Raw genomic sequence first — 15,518 nt, 5'->3', positions numbered from 1 at the left:
GATTACACTCTATACATAGCCTTCCTAATCAATTATAATAACATCGTTCGAATCACCGTCTTCTTTCTCTTCTTTACCATCAGCATAAATAACCTCCACGTCAGAGTCACTACCTGACTCAAAATCGTCATCTAGCTCCACAATTTCCAACTCCTTTTCATCGGGAGCCTCGCTTTGTTGATTACGATCTGAATGGCAGCGCTTTGAGTCCTCCAAACGCTGAAGTGCTGCTGCCAACATGGCTTCGCGAGGGCTGCTTGGCTTATCGATCTTTGAAGCCAGCCCCAAAATCTTTGTCTCCGCTTTAAATCCAGCCTTAGTCAATGTGGCAATTCTTTTGGCCCTTACATCAACAACACCAGCCTGTAGTCTTCCCAACCCGAGTCTATTCTCTTCACATCTATAGTTCGAACGCACATTTCCGTACCTCATCTCGTCAAACCTTTTCTCTAACTTTGATAGATAATCGTAGAAGTCCTTATCGTGCTTTCCGTGTATATTATGTGTTAGCTCATGCAAGAATGTTCCAATTATGTCACTCATTGGCAAAAACAGTCTCTCGTTGTGGTGGTACCTTAATCGTAGCATGATTTTTTGTCCTTTGTTGACATTAAGCCCTAGTAGATTTTCACTTTTTGGAAACATCTCACATAGTAGTCCTATTTTGAAGTTGTATTCGTGGATAAGTGGGGCTAGTTGTTTGACCGCGTCATGTAATATTGAATTTGCATAATCTCGATCAGGATATCTCATGAGTGAACCTATCTTGCCGACATTTGCAACTGGTGATGGTCTATTTGGCTTCTTTACAGGAAAGTCGCCTCTGCCTTTTCGAACCATGTTAGTCTGTTTCCTCAGAAAGGTATAATATAACCTGTGGTGTAAAGAGCTTCAAAAATTACGCGCGCCACTAGATTTTGATCTAGATAGGCATCAATATTTTGAATTACGAATATCGTGGTTGATATCGTGCAAGAGGTGTAAAAATTGAGTGATGTTACTTTATATTTCTATACATATTGATCTGACTCGCTCGAGTTCTATGCTTATTGAATATTTTGCTCAGGGTCATGAGAAACCTGACTCAACTTGTCGAGGAAATTTATCATAAATGAACCAGGATATTGTGATTCAAGGCCAGCAATGCCACCGGCTCTATTGTACAAGGTCACTGCTGCCTCGGTAGACTTGAAAACATCACCTCCAACAATTGAACCAGCCTTCTCTGCAGCTAAAAACGCAGCAATAGTACTACCCAAAGAGCATCCTGTGCCTGTTATACTACCCATCAACGAGCTTCCCCCGCGGACGACTGCCGACCTCTTGTCGCTGCCTAATATGAAATTTAGTTCCCCTGTGATTACTACTACGCATCCGAAAGTAGTAGCAACTTGATAACCCTTCTCCTTTATTTCAGCTTCGCCGGCGTTGGAGATGGAATCCACGCCTCTCATATGGCTCTCGCCATCCTCCACTTCTTGATAAAAAGGGGTAAGTTTCCAAATGCTCAAAATTTCTCCAACATTACCCTTGATCACTGTCACAAAACCTTGGTTCAAAAGCTTTCTACAGCTTTCAAGTCGAGCCCTTGAAGCTCCGCATGCAACAGGATCAAACACAACAGGCTTACTGTACCTGTTGTAAGTGGTCAACCCTTTGGAGAATACTCTCATAAGTTCAGTGTTTGGAGTGCCCAAGTTGATGACAAGTCCAATGTTGGGGATACCTGAAGCAAACTCTTCAAACTCCTCCGGCAACTCTGACATAATTGGTGATGCACCAATTGCTAATGTTACATTTGCACTGAAATTTTTGACCACGTTATTGGTGATATGATGCACTAATGGATGCAGGTCAGACATATTCTTAACGATAGAGTGTACTGGAACTTTAGCATCAAATGATTTTGTGGTTGCCCAGTCTGGAGTATATTCCAATTCAGAGCGTAATGTTCTTGTCGCTTCGGCAGCATCTTCGCTTGCCATAATACAAGAGACTACAGCGATTCCATCAAGGCGTGTATCGCCGACCTGGCACTGTTGTATAACCCTATTAGCATTGGAGTGATTTATGCCTCCAATTGCAACACATTGGATACCGGTAGACTGCAATTCATACATCTGCTTTCTGATGCCAATGGGACCAACACCACCGGGGGTTTTTACGTCCTTTTTAGTATTTGTGGCAAAAGTAGTACCTAATCCAACATAATCTGCAACGCCCTCACGAACTACCTGTTTTACTTCTTCTGGATTGGAACAAGTTACACCAACAATCTTGTTTGGTCCTAGTAACTTTCTCACTAACGTTGCTGGCATGTCGTCCTGGCCAACATGAACACCTTCTGCATCCACAGCCAAGGCAATATCAACTCTGTCATTGATAATTAAAGGAATGTTTTTGGCTTTGGTTAACTTGTGGACTTCTTTAGCTCTATCAATGAAATCCAAGGTTGAGAGCTCTTTTTCTCGTAATTGTACCAACGTCACTCCATTGTTCACTGCCTCCTCCACTTGCTTGAGAAATGTGGAGGAGCTTGGGATCATGGTGGAATCCGTCACCAAATATAGTGAGTAGTCAACAGTCATGGCTTGATTGTCGTGTAGTATGGATACAGGTGTCCTATTTTTTGCCAACATTTTTCACTTTTGGGATCTTTGATTTTTATAGTTCAGTCTCGGACAATAGATTTAAATTTTATGCGCTTAGAGGATCAACAGGGACCTTACAGTGCGAGTAGTATAATTGAGAGAACATCGAAGTCGTATTTTCAGCAAACGAGCTCCTTTATAAGTTTAGCTGGCAAGATATTGATATGCGGACGCTGCATAGCTCTGTTGGAACACTTTTCTAGCAAACTCTCTCCCTTGGCAAACTTTGACTTGAGTAGTTTGGAAACTTACACGACTAAAATTGGCTGCTAATAGTTATACACTTAAAGCAATTCTAACTCTGTTGGTTTCTCTGATGCTAGCTTATGGATTCTTATATTGTGTTATTATTGGTAAGTTTTAAATAACCATGATAATTTTCATTTCGAGCACTAACATAAGCAAAAGCATAGAGGTATCGGTTAAAATGTAAGTCATGAATACTCCAATAAAAAGGATATAAGAACTGGTCATGAGGATCCTCTGAAAAATATTAAAACTGACAGTGAATCGGGGATTGCTGGTAATTTTGAGAAAAACATCCAATTTGGTTATATGTCACGTGTGTAAATTAGTTTTGCAGCTATTTTTTGTGTAAATTATTGAATTAACTTTTGATAAAATTTGTGAGGATTATGCAAAAATGTATGAGTGATTGTTACCTGATTTTAAAAATATATCGGAGCTAATTTACTATATATATATAGACTGGTAAAAATCCCCTCTTCGTTCAATACTGTTGTAGAAAGCCTATCTAATTGCCTAAAGTGAGAAAGTAACCCTCACACAGGTTCCCCCTCTTTTCAAAGAAAATACGCTTTAGGTTAATTACCACCCGCAACACTACTCATATTTCCAATGCCCCAGTTTTGATTTATCAAAGTTTATATTGATTACAATTACCGCTTGCAATTGGAACTCTACCCATTTTTGTCCTTTTGTTCCAACATCTTCATGGCCGTTGTTTTTGTTCCTCCACCCCCACCCATCACTCCATCGCATGTTCAAAGTCAGGAATGGCCTTTATCATAATATGGGCTCCAGCTGATCTCTATGTCTACCATTGTGAGTAGTGTTGTTACATTCAGCATGCCCATCTTCAACTAGTCTGACTCCTATTCGTCTTCATGGTCATCCTATTCATAATCGTAATGAGAATGAGTGGATGATGGATTTGGGTAAGTCATGATTGTGATATTTTTTCAGAAGAATTCGAAAAAATCATAATTGTGATACTTGTTTAGATGAGTGAGATTGAAATCAAATCAACGGGGCTTTGTTAAAACCGTTCTAATCAGTCACTTCATCTTGTATGTTTTCAACATTTCGCTAGTGTAACTTCCCCGCAAAATAATACCGTCCATAGACCGCAAATAGTAAATTATATCCCTTTTCTGTTTTATTCTGCGTAGCTTATCAAAGCCTGCTTCAGTCTTTCCTTTAGACCAGTTTCGGTGTTTCTTAAGTGGTTGATTTTGAGTTACACAAAGAAAAGTTGACTACGCGTTACCTTCTTGTTGCGGAAAGGGAGTCCCGTTTTAATATCTGACTCATTTTGGTCCTTTTGACTTTCACTATATAATAAAATGAAAGGATTCCATTACCGCGCTTACACTTTGCTTTGTAGATAAAACTTAGTAGTCTGTATTCAATGGTAAAACCGCAGCACATAAGGAAGCCTGAGTTCAATGAAAGATACTACATCTGTCGTGGCACTGGTAGATACTACAGTAACTTTAACATCACCGTCAAGTATGATAGAGTCATCAGCAAAAGTCACTTGTCAACTGCATTGAGGTCTCTCATTTTAAAGAATAGCTGGCTCACCCACAACTTTTTCAAAGTGGAAGGTACCGACAGTAGAAAGGAAAACTTTCACAATTGGAGGGTGCAGGTTATCGACAAGATTACATTTGAAGATGTAGTGACATACAAAAAGATTGAGCGATTTGATGAATCTGTTCTTCAATATTTAAATGGATTAACATTAGACATGAATGTTCAGAAGCCTTTGTGGAGAATCATTGCGTTTGAAGAGAGTAATGGGGACCAATTGTTGACGGTTTATGTGGACCACTCACAGTACGACGGATTATCCGCTGTTCAATTTCAAAAGGATTTATCAAAAGAGTTGGAAGTAGTAGTTGATGATGATCATATCGAAGAAACTTTATTTGAATACACTTCTGATTTTGACCACCTACCACTAAACCCCATTCCTGCAGCAGAAGTTGTTACCGACTTGTATGTCCCTAGTTATGGCAGTGTGTTAAACCACTATTTGGAGCTGTATTTTCCATTGTATTCAAAGTTGTCGAGTTGGATTTACTCAACACGAGATGACAATGTGCCACTATTTTGTAACCCTACTCCAGTAAAAAGAGATTTGACCTCCAAGTACAAGATAATGAAGTTTGATGGACAAAAGATTGGTGAAATTACCAAATTTTGTAGATCCAAAGGGGTTACATTAACCGGCTACTTTGACGTTTTCTTCATCAAGGCTTTGCAAGAAACAATCTTTAAAGCAATTGACCCTAAAAATCGATTCAAAACAAACTCCTACGTTGCTATCAATGGCCGAAGATACTACGGTGACGATATTAAGGAGTTCAATTACGGAACTATGGTATGTGGCGATCCTATAATCCTCCCTCCAATTGATGATCCATTAAGAGCTATGCGTGCCTTCCACAGCCAATTACAAGTAGATATAAAATCCAAAAAAGGCTTTAAAACTATTGGAATGTTACAATACACTGACCTTTGGAATTTCTTTAATAATAAAATTGGAAAAATTGGCGGCCGTCCTACAATTACCATATCTAACCTTGGAAAAATCGCTGATTCCAATGATTCATATCATTTTAAGGACATGTATTTCGGGGCAAATGCTGGTGTTATGTACAACTTTGTTTTAAATATGACTACGGTGTCAAGTAATGAGTTGACTGCTGTGATTGCCTACTTGCCAGAATTTGAAAGCTACAGTATTGATGGCGAGAATGCGATCCACAGGTTTCTTAATTTATTTAGATTTTATATTGAAAATGGTACCAAATAGATGTAACAGAAACTACCGATGAATAGAGACTGAAGTAAGTGCCCTGGCCACCAAGACAATTTCAATTGTCACTGAATGTATCCACATTTTCATTGCGGCTTTAATCTGGCGTTTACGCTCTGTTGAAGTGAATACCAAGTCACTCTTTCCAGGCACTAAGTAGGTGCGAGGAGTACATAACACTTGTCGGAAATTGAACCTGCATCCACCTTTTGTCATCATAGCGTGTTGCTGGAAAGTTTCGAGTCATCCTTGTAATGACTTGGTCCAGTGCCAGCTAACTCTTGGTGGGTTACAACCGCCCCCCACCAAACTCGGTGGAATCACTACCCATTTTCTTCATATAATTGCTTGTTTGGAAGTGCATTTTTAGCCTTGCACTTTATAATAGCTACTTATCCTAGTTTGATTGCGCGAGTTAACCGATCATATAGTTAACCTCTTTCCTTTTGGTCCATCCATTCTCCTAATCATTTCCGTGGACTTTTTGATACTAAACTCTTCACACTTTTTAATAGTACCACTAACATGAACACAGCTGAAAGCAATATTTTGATCCTCAAGCCTAGATATCAAACTCATTGCTGCCACGATAGTTTCAAATTGAGCACGGCCACATCGTATTAACCCCGTTGACGTTTTGTTTGAAAAATATTTTAGAGTCATCAACATCCCCGCTGACCCTGCTCCAAAGTCGCCATAATATTCTTGTAAGGATTTTCGTATTGCGTGTAGTATAGTCTTGTGATTGATATTTGCTGGCGATGCTCTATGAAGCGTAAGCAATGCATTTCTCTCTGAACTGGTGAATTGCGTTACTTCCTCTGCATCGGAATGTGACTTATTATTACTAGCTCCTGGTGGGTACAAGATCTCAAACAAGATATACCTATGTTTCACTCTAACCATTATGGATATTTTAGTGTGTTGATGAATAGTTGAGATGTTTGGGTTCTTAAAAATCTTTTGTGTGATACTTTTGTGTGAACGCTTTGGTCCAAACTCTTCTGGAGGAGACAGAGGCATTTACAAAATACACTACTAGAATAACACATTATATTACATCGTTAAATACTTTTCAGTTAAATGCCGGGCCATCTGCGAGTTCCCATTTATACTGTAAATCAAAGAAAGGTTGTATGCCGCTTCCCATTTTAAATCGTAATCCTCATCGATATCATCTTCGTCATCCAGGATTTTCAACACTTTGTTGTAGTGACCAATAGCAAGACTTGTTAACCCTAGCATATGGAACAATCTACCGAAATTGTATTCAATCTCCTGGATCTCATATACAGTTGGGTTTGTGCAAAGTCTGTTGGCCTTGTATTCCAACAAAATACTTATCCCTTGCAACAACTGGATATGTCTGTTTGAGCTCAATCTTTGCATCGACCTGTGGACATGAGCTAATCCAAGCACTAGACAAATCATGGAGTCTTTGGAGAAATACTTGTATGCGCGATTGAGGTAAAATACCAAAGACGAGTGGCTTCCTTTTCCACCAAGTAAGTTTGCATATATGTAAATCAAGTCCGGATGTGAGCGACCTAGTTCGACACCCCCCACATCAGCAGTTATATTGGGCATTCCCGACACATGTTCTTGTTTAAAGCATGAATCATACGCCTTAATCTGTCGGAGGAAAAATTTTTGATGGTTATAACAAGAAAACGTTTCAGCAAAAACGGCCCCTGAAGAGTAACAGCAAAAGAATAAGCGACACATGTAAGGGGAAAATTGATTCTGAAGAAGAAAAGTCCTGATATTGTGAAACACTGTAGTTGCAGCTTGCTCTTGTTTTATTCCAAACATGAGTTTCAATAGTCGCAACATGGCATCTTTGCTCTTGTCATGAACAAATATGTTTACTGACAACGCAATATTTATAATATCATCTGCATATTCGGTATTGTTTTCGTACTTGGACATGACTAGACCAAATTGAGCAAATATATCAAACCATTGGTCGTAGGTTAATCCTCTAAAGTCAGTTTTGGACACCAAAGTTTGACGAGTAAACGTTTCCTCCAGATTGAACCCCTCTAATAGGTTATAAGCACGGGCTAGTTTTTCATCCAAATCAATGTCCTTGCGGGTACGATACCTTATAATACCCTTGAACCTCTTTGATCTGTCTTTTGGGAAAAAGCTTTTAATACTAGTAAACATTTCAATCAATTGCGACGCCAACTGGATCCAAGCTGCAATAGCTACACGGTCACCTGAATTCATAGACTCCTGTAACCTTTCCATTCGACTATACTTTTCCAACACTTTCCTCTTGGCATTAGCTTCTATTTCTTCCTTCTCTTGTTCCGACAATTTAGCCCTCTTTGGTGTTTTCCTGATTTTGTTTCTAATCAAGGAAAACCCTTCAGCTCCACTTGGCTCATCAAGTGACTTGCTCTTTTGTAGGCTCTTTTGGTTAGCCATCTGCACTTCATTAATTAATGCTTCGGCTTGTGTATCATCGCCCAAGTGATACAAAGTCTCGGCCAACGCCAACTTGAAATCTACATTATCAGGAGAATGGCTCAATAGCTCTTCATAAGCTTCCCTTGCTTCAACATAATCAGCAATTTCAAAATAACATTTCCCCAACAATGTAACCAAGTCAAAACTCGAGACTAGATCCTCATTACCAAAAGCGCGTGTGAGAAATGTCAATGCTTCGTCATAGTAGCCAAACTCTTGCAACTGTTTCCCTGCCTCAAAATTCAAGTCGGCAATTTCTGCCTGGTTGTCATCCAATAGATACTCAAAGTGATGCATTGCCTCTTCCTTTTGGTCCAATCCCAATCGAAGGATTCCCAACTTGAATCGTATGTCAATTGGGAGATCATATGGCTTTGATTTAAAGTCTGCCAAATCACGAGCTTTTAAATGACTCAACTTCTTGAATCGCCTCTTGGAATCAAACTCGGAATCATCGTTTTCGTCCCACCACGTTTCTTCCATCCTACCTTGGATCCACCTTGCTGCTAGTTTCAATACATTCACACCAAGTTTTAGAGACCGATGCTGAACGTGTAGCTCCAATAAAATGTTCAACTCTGGCCAATCAAATTTTGGGTACTGTTCTTCACTGTCCAGATCAGGATTTATGTTTTGATCTAAAATTCGCATGTACAAGTTGATTGCGTCATTTAAACGCTTCTGTTCCAGATACACTCCCGCCAAATATTTTATAATGTTGGTGTCTTGGGGGTATAATTGGCGAATTTTCTGAAATCCATCTAACGCTTTACCAAACTGTCGTTTTTCTTTATAAAGAAGTGCCCTTTCAAGGATGAAATTGGCGCTTCGCTTGGTATCGGAGGTAATTGCTCTAGTATAACAGTAGATAGCTTGGTCAATGTGACCCAATTCGTTTGAAAGTTCGGCTACTTGTCCCCAAAAATCACTGTCCCAAGGATGCAAATTAGCAGCCAAAAGCCAAGAACTACAGCATTCGTTTAGCTTGTCTTGACTTTTGTAAATTTCTCCAATCGCCTTATAAGCACTGAAATTCTTTGGGTCTCTCTTGATAACATCGACGTATAGTTGTTGGGCAACTTGTAAGTCATTACGAACAAAAGCTTCATTTGCAAGGGACAAATTCATCCGAACTTCGGGATCTAGGTCACGATTATCCGCCCTCATCATTCGCTTCCTGTAGTATGACTTGTTATTCTTGGAAAGCTTCTCCCTTCTATTTCTTACTTTGAAGTTGCTAGCACCTTTAAGGGCATCTTTGAAATTGTACTCATCATCGTAATCGTCTTCGTCAGAGATTACTTTGAAATCATCATCCTCGTCATCCGAAGGTATAAATAGGGGTTCAGCATCGTCATCATCATCGTCTAACTCATTGCCTTCAATGCCCATGTCTGACATATCCAATTCGGTAAGGGCCTTGTCAATCTTTGCGTCATCCTCCAGGTCGCTCAAGTGTAGTTCGAGGTCCTCGTTTTCTTCAAAGTAGTTATTACTCGGTAGTTCCTGTTGCTGGGACATACTTTTTATACAGATTGATAAGTAGTGCTATTGGTGAATGTGTAGTTGGAACGATTAAAGACCCTTTTCAACTCTCTTTGTAGAAAAGAAGTTTAACTATGGGTTGTCTTTTATTTTGATTTGGTTTTATAATTATATTAGCTAATCACTTACGTAATATTCTCAAATCGAATATAAATTCTGAATTTCCATCGGTTTGCACCACTTGTGAGGTGAAGAGAAAAACTCAATCTTGTTCCCCGTGGAAAGTTCTAAGATGAAGGATTCTGTTCCTATCAAGGGTGTGTTATCATAATTTTTGATGCAGCTCAGGGGTTCTAAGGAGAGTCTAAAGTCAGAAAATTAAGCACCAGCGTTTTGGCAGCTTTGTGCAAAATGAGAAAGTAACCTGTTTGTCGTATAGATTTTGATAATACGATCAAATTTGTGAGTTAATTGAGAAAGTTTGTTATGCAACACGAGCAGAAGGGAGCATATCAGAATCGTGTTACGCAACAATTTTTTGTGTAAACAGAGCATCTGTCATGGTCAGGTTGTAAATTTTGTACTTGAAGTCAGGTCAACCTGTACTAGTAACCTTCAAATCTCACATAATGCAACTAAAGCCCACTTTAAATGATGGTTAGACGACAAATTGAATGGCAAGTAAACACATATCACCAACCCATAGTAGCTTTGATATTTTCCAAAAGGTGAATGACGCTGTTGATTGTCGCGTTTCCCCTCTTTGTGACATTCTACTGAAATAAACAATAAAAAGATCTTTCCACCAACTTTTTCTCCTTTGAGTAAGAAAAAATATCATCAGAAGAATTTATACAAACAACAACACAATTTGATCACCGCAAATTAGTTGCTTATTTATAGATATTACATTATCCACCAGTGGCATACAACTTGAGTACCTACGTATTTCAATCAATTACAATTGCCCACCCTAATTCAATTCAATCAACCCTATTATCTCCGGCTCCCTCTCCAGCAATCAATTTTATTTTGCTTTGCCACGGCATACTTCCCCAAAACACTACCTCAAAATTCAACTACACCATGTCTGATCTTAGACGAATTGCATTGTCAAATACAAACATAAAGGGCATGGAAGCTTCTCAAGCGCCACCACAACTGGGAAACTCAAGCCCAAGACCAGATCAAATGGGAAAGACAGACTCCGAGATTAATTTAACTCGCCCTGAATTGTATGGCATGTACGAAGGCGACTCATTTGTTGATTACAATAAAGACATTGATGACTCGTCGTTGCTTGATTTTACAGTTTTAGACTCTGATAAAGTTAAAGCAAAAGGGACAAAACCCCCAGTGCAAACTGAAGACACTAATAAATTGACATTGTATTCACTCCCTTTACCATTAAAGTTGGTTATTTTAGCCAGTTCTGCATATATATACAATCAGGTTATCAGGCATATAAACTACAATCACTTTAGTGAAAATCAATTGGTAAACTACCCATTAACAATAACACACATATTCCTTTACGCGTTTGTTTCAAAATTCAAAGTGGGAAACTACATTGAGATAAACGATGACCTTATAAAGGTTGGTGATGAGGTATTGGCGTTGACTTTACAAGGACTATTGATGGCCTCGTTGCATCCGATTCTCGACAGAATCTTGCCCAAAATTTTCTCCAGAAGATTATTGTCATCAAATCCCAATCCTTCGTCCAAATCCAATGTTTCCAGTGATTTGATCAGATCAGGTATCACATTTTTGGGTATCAGCTATGCTATACGTAAGATTGAATGGAGCAGCTTCCTTCAAGTGTCCATCATATGGTCTTTAATCAATCCAGGTTTGTGGTTATTGTTGGATGGAACCATCTCAGGATTCTTAGCATCGTTGCTCGTATCTTCTGTCGCATGTGTCAGCATATACTCACAAAATCACAAGTTTGTCAATGGGTATTCCAAAACATCAGATGATGTGATTGCATTGTGGTTGTGGATAGGAAGTTTCTTTTTTTGTGGGATAATCATTTTCGGTAAACTTGGCAGAGGTTTATTTGGTAACAATTAATTCAATAGAGTCTTTATATTATCGAGTGTTTGATTTAGAGAGCACGTACTACTAATTTTTGTTTATTGTGTAGTTTTTATTTGGTTCTCCGCAGAGAGAGTTAGCTAGTGCTTACATTTGGGTTTGCTTTATCATTACCTTTTTCAGTGGTGATTTCCTCTGCCATCCCCTCATAGTCCATTTGCTTCACCAAACCACCCACTGCCCTTTCGTCTCTCGTTTGTAGCCAAGCAATTGCTGCAACAACAATAACTGTAGCGGCAGATGAGCTGATTAGCGCAATAGCACCATTGCGAAACTTTGGCGCAGTATCAGCAGCAAAGAATACTATAGACCACCATGCATTCATGATGTTTCCCAACATATTCATAGAACTAATCACTATTGCACGTTCTTGTAAGTCATCAGCGCATATAATATTGGCCCAACCAAAGGATACTGTTTGTGCTGCATAAGACACCCCACTCAAGTATTGGGCAACAAACACATACTCTTTTGTAAATGGCTGGCAAAGCTGGATAATTGGTGATATCAACACAATGAGCGCAATAGCTAATGATATGTGCCAGTAAAGTTTACCATTACCAACACTTCTTATGTAATACGCCGACGCAGCAGTAGCCAATACACCAACAGCATATACACCCATGGGGAAATGATTTCTTTCCAGAACCGAATAGTCGTAATACTTCAACCACAATGCAAACACACTATTGGTTGCAAATGATTCATTTATTGCACCAACAATCCATAACATGCCAAATAAATACCAGTGCCACTTTCCAAACACCCGCCAAAGTACGTCCCATCCAAACTTGTCATGCTTGGGTTTGACCAATCTCTCTAAGGCCATTTGATGTTCTTCCTCTGTAAAGTAAAATGGTTTGCCAATATCTGGCGCATCAGGAAAGAATATGTAACCGAATATAACAATAGGGAAACTGCAAAAAAAGTCCATGATAAACAATACCCTCCAGCTTGCCAATCCATGCCACCCATCCATGTTTTGATGCACTGCTGCTTGTATCACACCAGAAAATATTTGCCCTACTAAACCACTCGATGTGAATACAAATGTTCGTATAATCAAGTCCCTAGCATCAGTGTAGTATGAACCCAAAATTAAATGTACTCCGCCAAATATACAACTTTCAAACATTGCTTGCACAAACCGAATTATACAAATTTGATAAAAATGGGTAACCTTGTATGTAGCTAAAGTAAGAATTGACCAAACACCAGCACAAATAGTTAGCCAGTACCGCGGCCTAACTTTAAGCAAGATCAAGTTGTGAGGAACCATTGAAATAATGTATCCAACATAGAATATCGTGTTGATGACATTAAAGTCGTCACCAGACAATCCCAAGTCTTCTTGCATACCCGATACGTATGCATTTGCTACATTGGCGCGATCTAGGTAATTGACCCAGTAAAGAAGACATACATATGTGAGCACAAACACGTCTAGTTTGAATAAATATCGTCGTTCTTTAGGGTCCGAAGGTGATTTTCCCCAGAGGGCATTCCGCAATATGGTAAATGGTTTGGCTATAGCTTCAATCATGGTTTTTGGATAGGCTGAGTTGTTGTAAATTCAGCAAAAGCTATTTTTCAATGGAGATCTACATATTTGATACATTCATGTTGGTTTTATAAGAGACAGAAAGAAAGATGCCATCGGTTATCAGTTTGTCTAATTTTCGGCATCGGACGGTTCTTATCACACCTGTTTAGGAAATAACCGCCACTTTGCTTTTGGCTTAAAAGTGGGGTACAATAAAAGTGGATGTTTGTTTTTTAGACCTACTGCAGCTTATCTCTGAAGAAAACAATGGGAAAGGTTTTGGCTGTGCAAAATATTTTTTGGTTATATCATTTGGTAGCATTCTCGGTTAAAACAATTTTTCTGTTAAGATTCCCTTGTATATCCTGCATATAGTAACTAAACCGTGGGAGTTGGGGTTAAAACGTCAACATTTTTATTTATTTATTTTGCAGCTTAAACGAGAAGACAAACGAAGTGACCTTGTTGCAGAATTTAGCATCACTTTCAGCCATGAAAAAAAATGTAAATATATAGTCCCTCGAGAATATTGACTACAGCACACATTTCCTTCACCAACCATGGCAAGTTATAGAGAAATTAGATATCATTGCAACACACACCACTAAAACAAGCGAACTAACTACGTTTCAACCCAATTGAAACCAATGCATACGCACCACTAAAATAATTCATTTATGTACCTTCCATTTTCCAATCGTACTTCTGAAGGAGGATCTCGATATCTCTGTGCGATCACGTTTATGCAAATGCATTCCCTTAAAGAATTTTTTGGTAATGGATCCTTTAGCCTCTGACAAAACACCTTCAGTTTCACCAGCGGTATCTGCCTGTTGTGTATCACAAGCTGTATCTTCAACAGCAAAGGCTTCATTTCCAGCGAGGCCACCTTCTCTCTCCATACAAGCATCTTCAATCGGTGTAGATTGTTTGACCAAAAAACCATTGAGCTCACCCGCATCCTTATCCAGCATTTGGAGGTCTTCTTTCTTTGATAACCACAAATATAAGACACCCATACGATTTATTTCCTCATGGTTCCTGTCAAAGAATTTTTGAATATCTAACTGAACCTTCTTGATACCGAGATGATTTCCTATACCTTTGTATTCCACTATGACCATGATATCTGGAGTTATTAAAATGGCCTCTTTAATCTTAGCAGCACACATGGATAACAACATTTGGTTGATGACTTCACTGTCAGAACTCAGTGCGGTGTAAAACTTCTTTAGGCTTCCAAGTTTAATCTCAAAGATAACGGCAACTTCTCCGTCCTTTGAGGCTGCCACATCGACCCTCTTATACAGGCGAGTACCATGTATATCAAACCGCATTTCTTCATCGGCTTTGTGATGGGTGAACCTTAATAACGGTTCGATTTGCATGTCAACAATATGGGAAGCCCAAACGATTTCAACACTAGCACTAAAATCAGCTCGCGGAAACAGGAAACGCCCGAGCAGCAATGTGCGCACGCAGAATTGTTTTATAGGAATCAACATTAAATCAGAAGAGTTAAAATTTTCTTCCTTCCTCTCTGACACGATCATGTGATCTGCCGCTATGAAGTTGAATATGTGTCTGTTGGTTCTAGTTGTGGATGTTCCTCTAGATGCAACTCCAATTAAATTGTGAGACACAAAAAACACGAGGGAAATGTGGACGAAGTTGCCAAATGAATCTATATACGACGACTTTTCTTTCCATCTTGAGCAGCAATAATTGTCTAGGTCCATGCACAATTTCCTTACGATAGTTTTAGTGTCTTGACATAGACAACCTTGCATTGGTGGTTTGTGAAAGCTTAACAAGTTTGATATGCTCCTAGTAATTTTGACAACGTTGGCAACCTCCGTTTGGACTAGTCTTTCCATATCTAAAGGATACATTTCTGCTAATCGGTCCACTATGTATTTATCTGTTACTGCAGGTTTATCATGAACCATATCTGCATATTTCTTCTGTACAATCCTTAAATTCTCATTAGCTTCTAATGAATTCTCCAATGATTTGGCAAAAACTTCAACAGCAGTATCAACGCCAAGACTTTCGAACAACAAGTCCCTTGCTATGTGAGGAGAGTACGGCGAGGTAGTAGACAGCATTTCGTATTTAAGTGTGTAACAAGTAAACCAGTCAGTGAGTAGTGTATCGAATTCTTTCTCAGTAAAACATGTTGCAAAAACAAACTATC

At 39.0% G+C, this 15,518-nt stretch overlaps 8 protein-coding genes across 8 annotated transcripts; 2 read left to right on the top strand and 6 right to left on the bottom strand. All coding sequences in view use genetic code 12, as the record gives it.

Moving 5' to 3' along the window:
* Positions 1-24: 24 nt before the first annotated feature.
* On the bottom strand, positions 25-840 carry CANMA_005381 (metalloendopeptidase; the record flags this gene model as incomplete). The annotated part of the gene is made up of 1 exon (XM_051817755.1): positions 25-840. The coding sequence occupies one exon, from the start codon at positions 838-840 to the stop codon at positions 25-27; it is 816 nt and encodes a 271-aa protein (XP_051669029.1).
* Positions 841-1,046: 206 nt separating this feature from the next.
* THI6 (bifunctional hydroxyethylthiazole kinase/thiamine-phosphate diphosphorylase) lies at positions 1,047-2,588 on the bottom strand (the record flags this gene model as incomplete). Its single annotated transcript, XM_051817753.1, has 1 exon — positions 1,047-2,588. The coding sequence occupies one exon, from the start codon at positions 2,586-2,588 to the stop codon at positions 1,047-1,049; it is 1,542 nt and encodes a 513-aa protein (XP_051669028.1).
* A 1,714-nt stretch (positions 2,589-4,302) lies between these two features.
* On the top strand, positions 4,303-5,715 carry CANMA_005379 (alcohol O-acetyltransferase; the record flags this gene model as incomplete). The annotated part of the gene is made up of 1 exon (XM_051817752.1): positions 4,303-5,715. The coding sequence occupies one exon, from the start codon at positions 4,303-4,305 to the stop codon at positions 5,713-5,715; it is 1,413 nt and encodes a 470-aa protein (XP_051669027.1).
* A 426-nt stretch (positions 5,716-6,141) lies between these two features.
* Positions 6,142-6,624, bottom strand: CANMA_005378 (RNA-binding protein; the record flags this gene model as incomplete). Its single annotated transcript, XM_051817751.1, has 1 exon — positions 6,142-6,624. One exon carries the CDS (start codon positions 6,622-6,624, stop codon positions 6,142-6,144), a length of 483 nt encoding a protein of 160 aa, XP_051669026.1.
* Positions 6,625-6,774: 150 nt separating this feature from the next.
* On the bottom strand, positions 6,775-9,714 carry TFC4 (transcription factor TFIIIC subunit; the record flags this gene model as incomplete). The annotated part of the gene is made up of 1 exon (XM_051817750.1): positions 6,775-9,714. The coding sequence occupies one exon, from the start codon at positions 9,712-9,714 to the stop codon at positions 6,775-6,777; it is 2,940 nt and encodes a 979-aa protein (XP_051669025.1).
* Positions 9,715-10,764: 1,050 nt separating this feature from the next.
* CANMA_005376 (uncharacterized protein) lies at positions 10,765-11,754 on the top strand (the record flags this gene model as incomplete). The annotated part of the gene is made up of 1 exon (XM_051817749.1): positions 10,765-11,754. The coding sequence occupies one exon, from the start codon at positions 10,765-10,767 to the stop codon at positions 11,752-11,754; it is 990 nt and encodes a 329-aa protein (XP_051669024.1).
* A 100-nt stretch (positions 11,755-11,854) lies between these two features.
* CANMA_005375 (uncharacterized protein) lies at positions 11,855-13,321 on the bottom strand (the record flags this gene model as incomplete). The annotated part of the gene is made up of 1 exon (XM_051817748.1): positions 11,855-13,321. One exon carries the CDS (start codon positions 13,319-13,321, stop codon positions 11,855-11,857), a length of 1,467 nt encoding a protein of 488 aa, XP_051669023.1.
* Positions 13,322-13,992: 671 nt separating this feature from the next.
* CANMA_005374 (uncharacterized protein) lies at positions 13,993-15,429 on the bottom strand (the record flags this gene model as incomplete). Its single annotated transcript, XM_051817747.1, has 2 exons — positions 13,993-14,749; positions 15,065-15,429. The coding sequence occupies 2 exons, from the start codon at positions 15,427-15,429 to the stop codon at positions 13,993-13,995; spliced, it is 1,122 nt and encodes a 373-aa protein (XP_051669022.1).
* Between the last annotated feature and the right edge of the window lie 89 nt (positions 15,430-15,518).

Source organism: Candida margitis, assembly GCF_024628925.1.
Source record: "Candida margitis strain CBS 14175 chromosome Unknown scaffold82, whole genome shotgun sequence".
In the NCBI taxonomy this organism is placed as follows: Eukaryota; Fungi; Ascomycota; class Pichiomycetes; order Serinales; family Debaryomycetaceae; genus Lodderomyces; species Lodderomyces margitis.
This window is presented reverse-complemented; position numbering and strand designations above follow the sequence as displayed.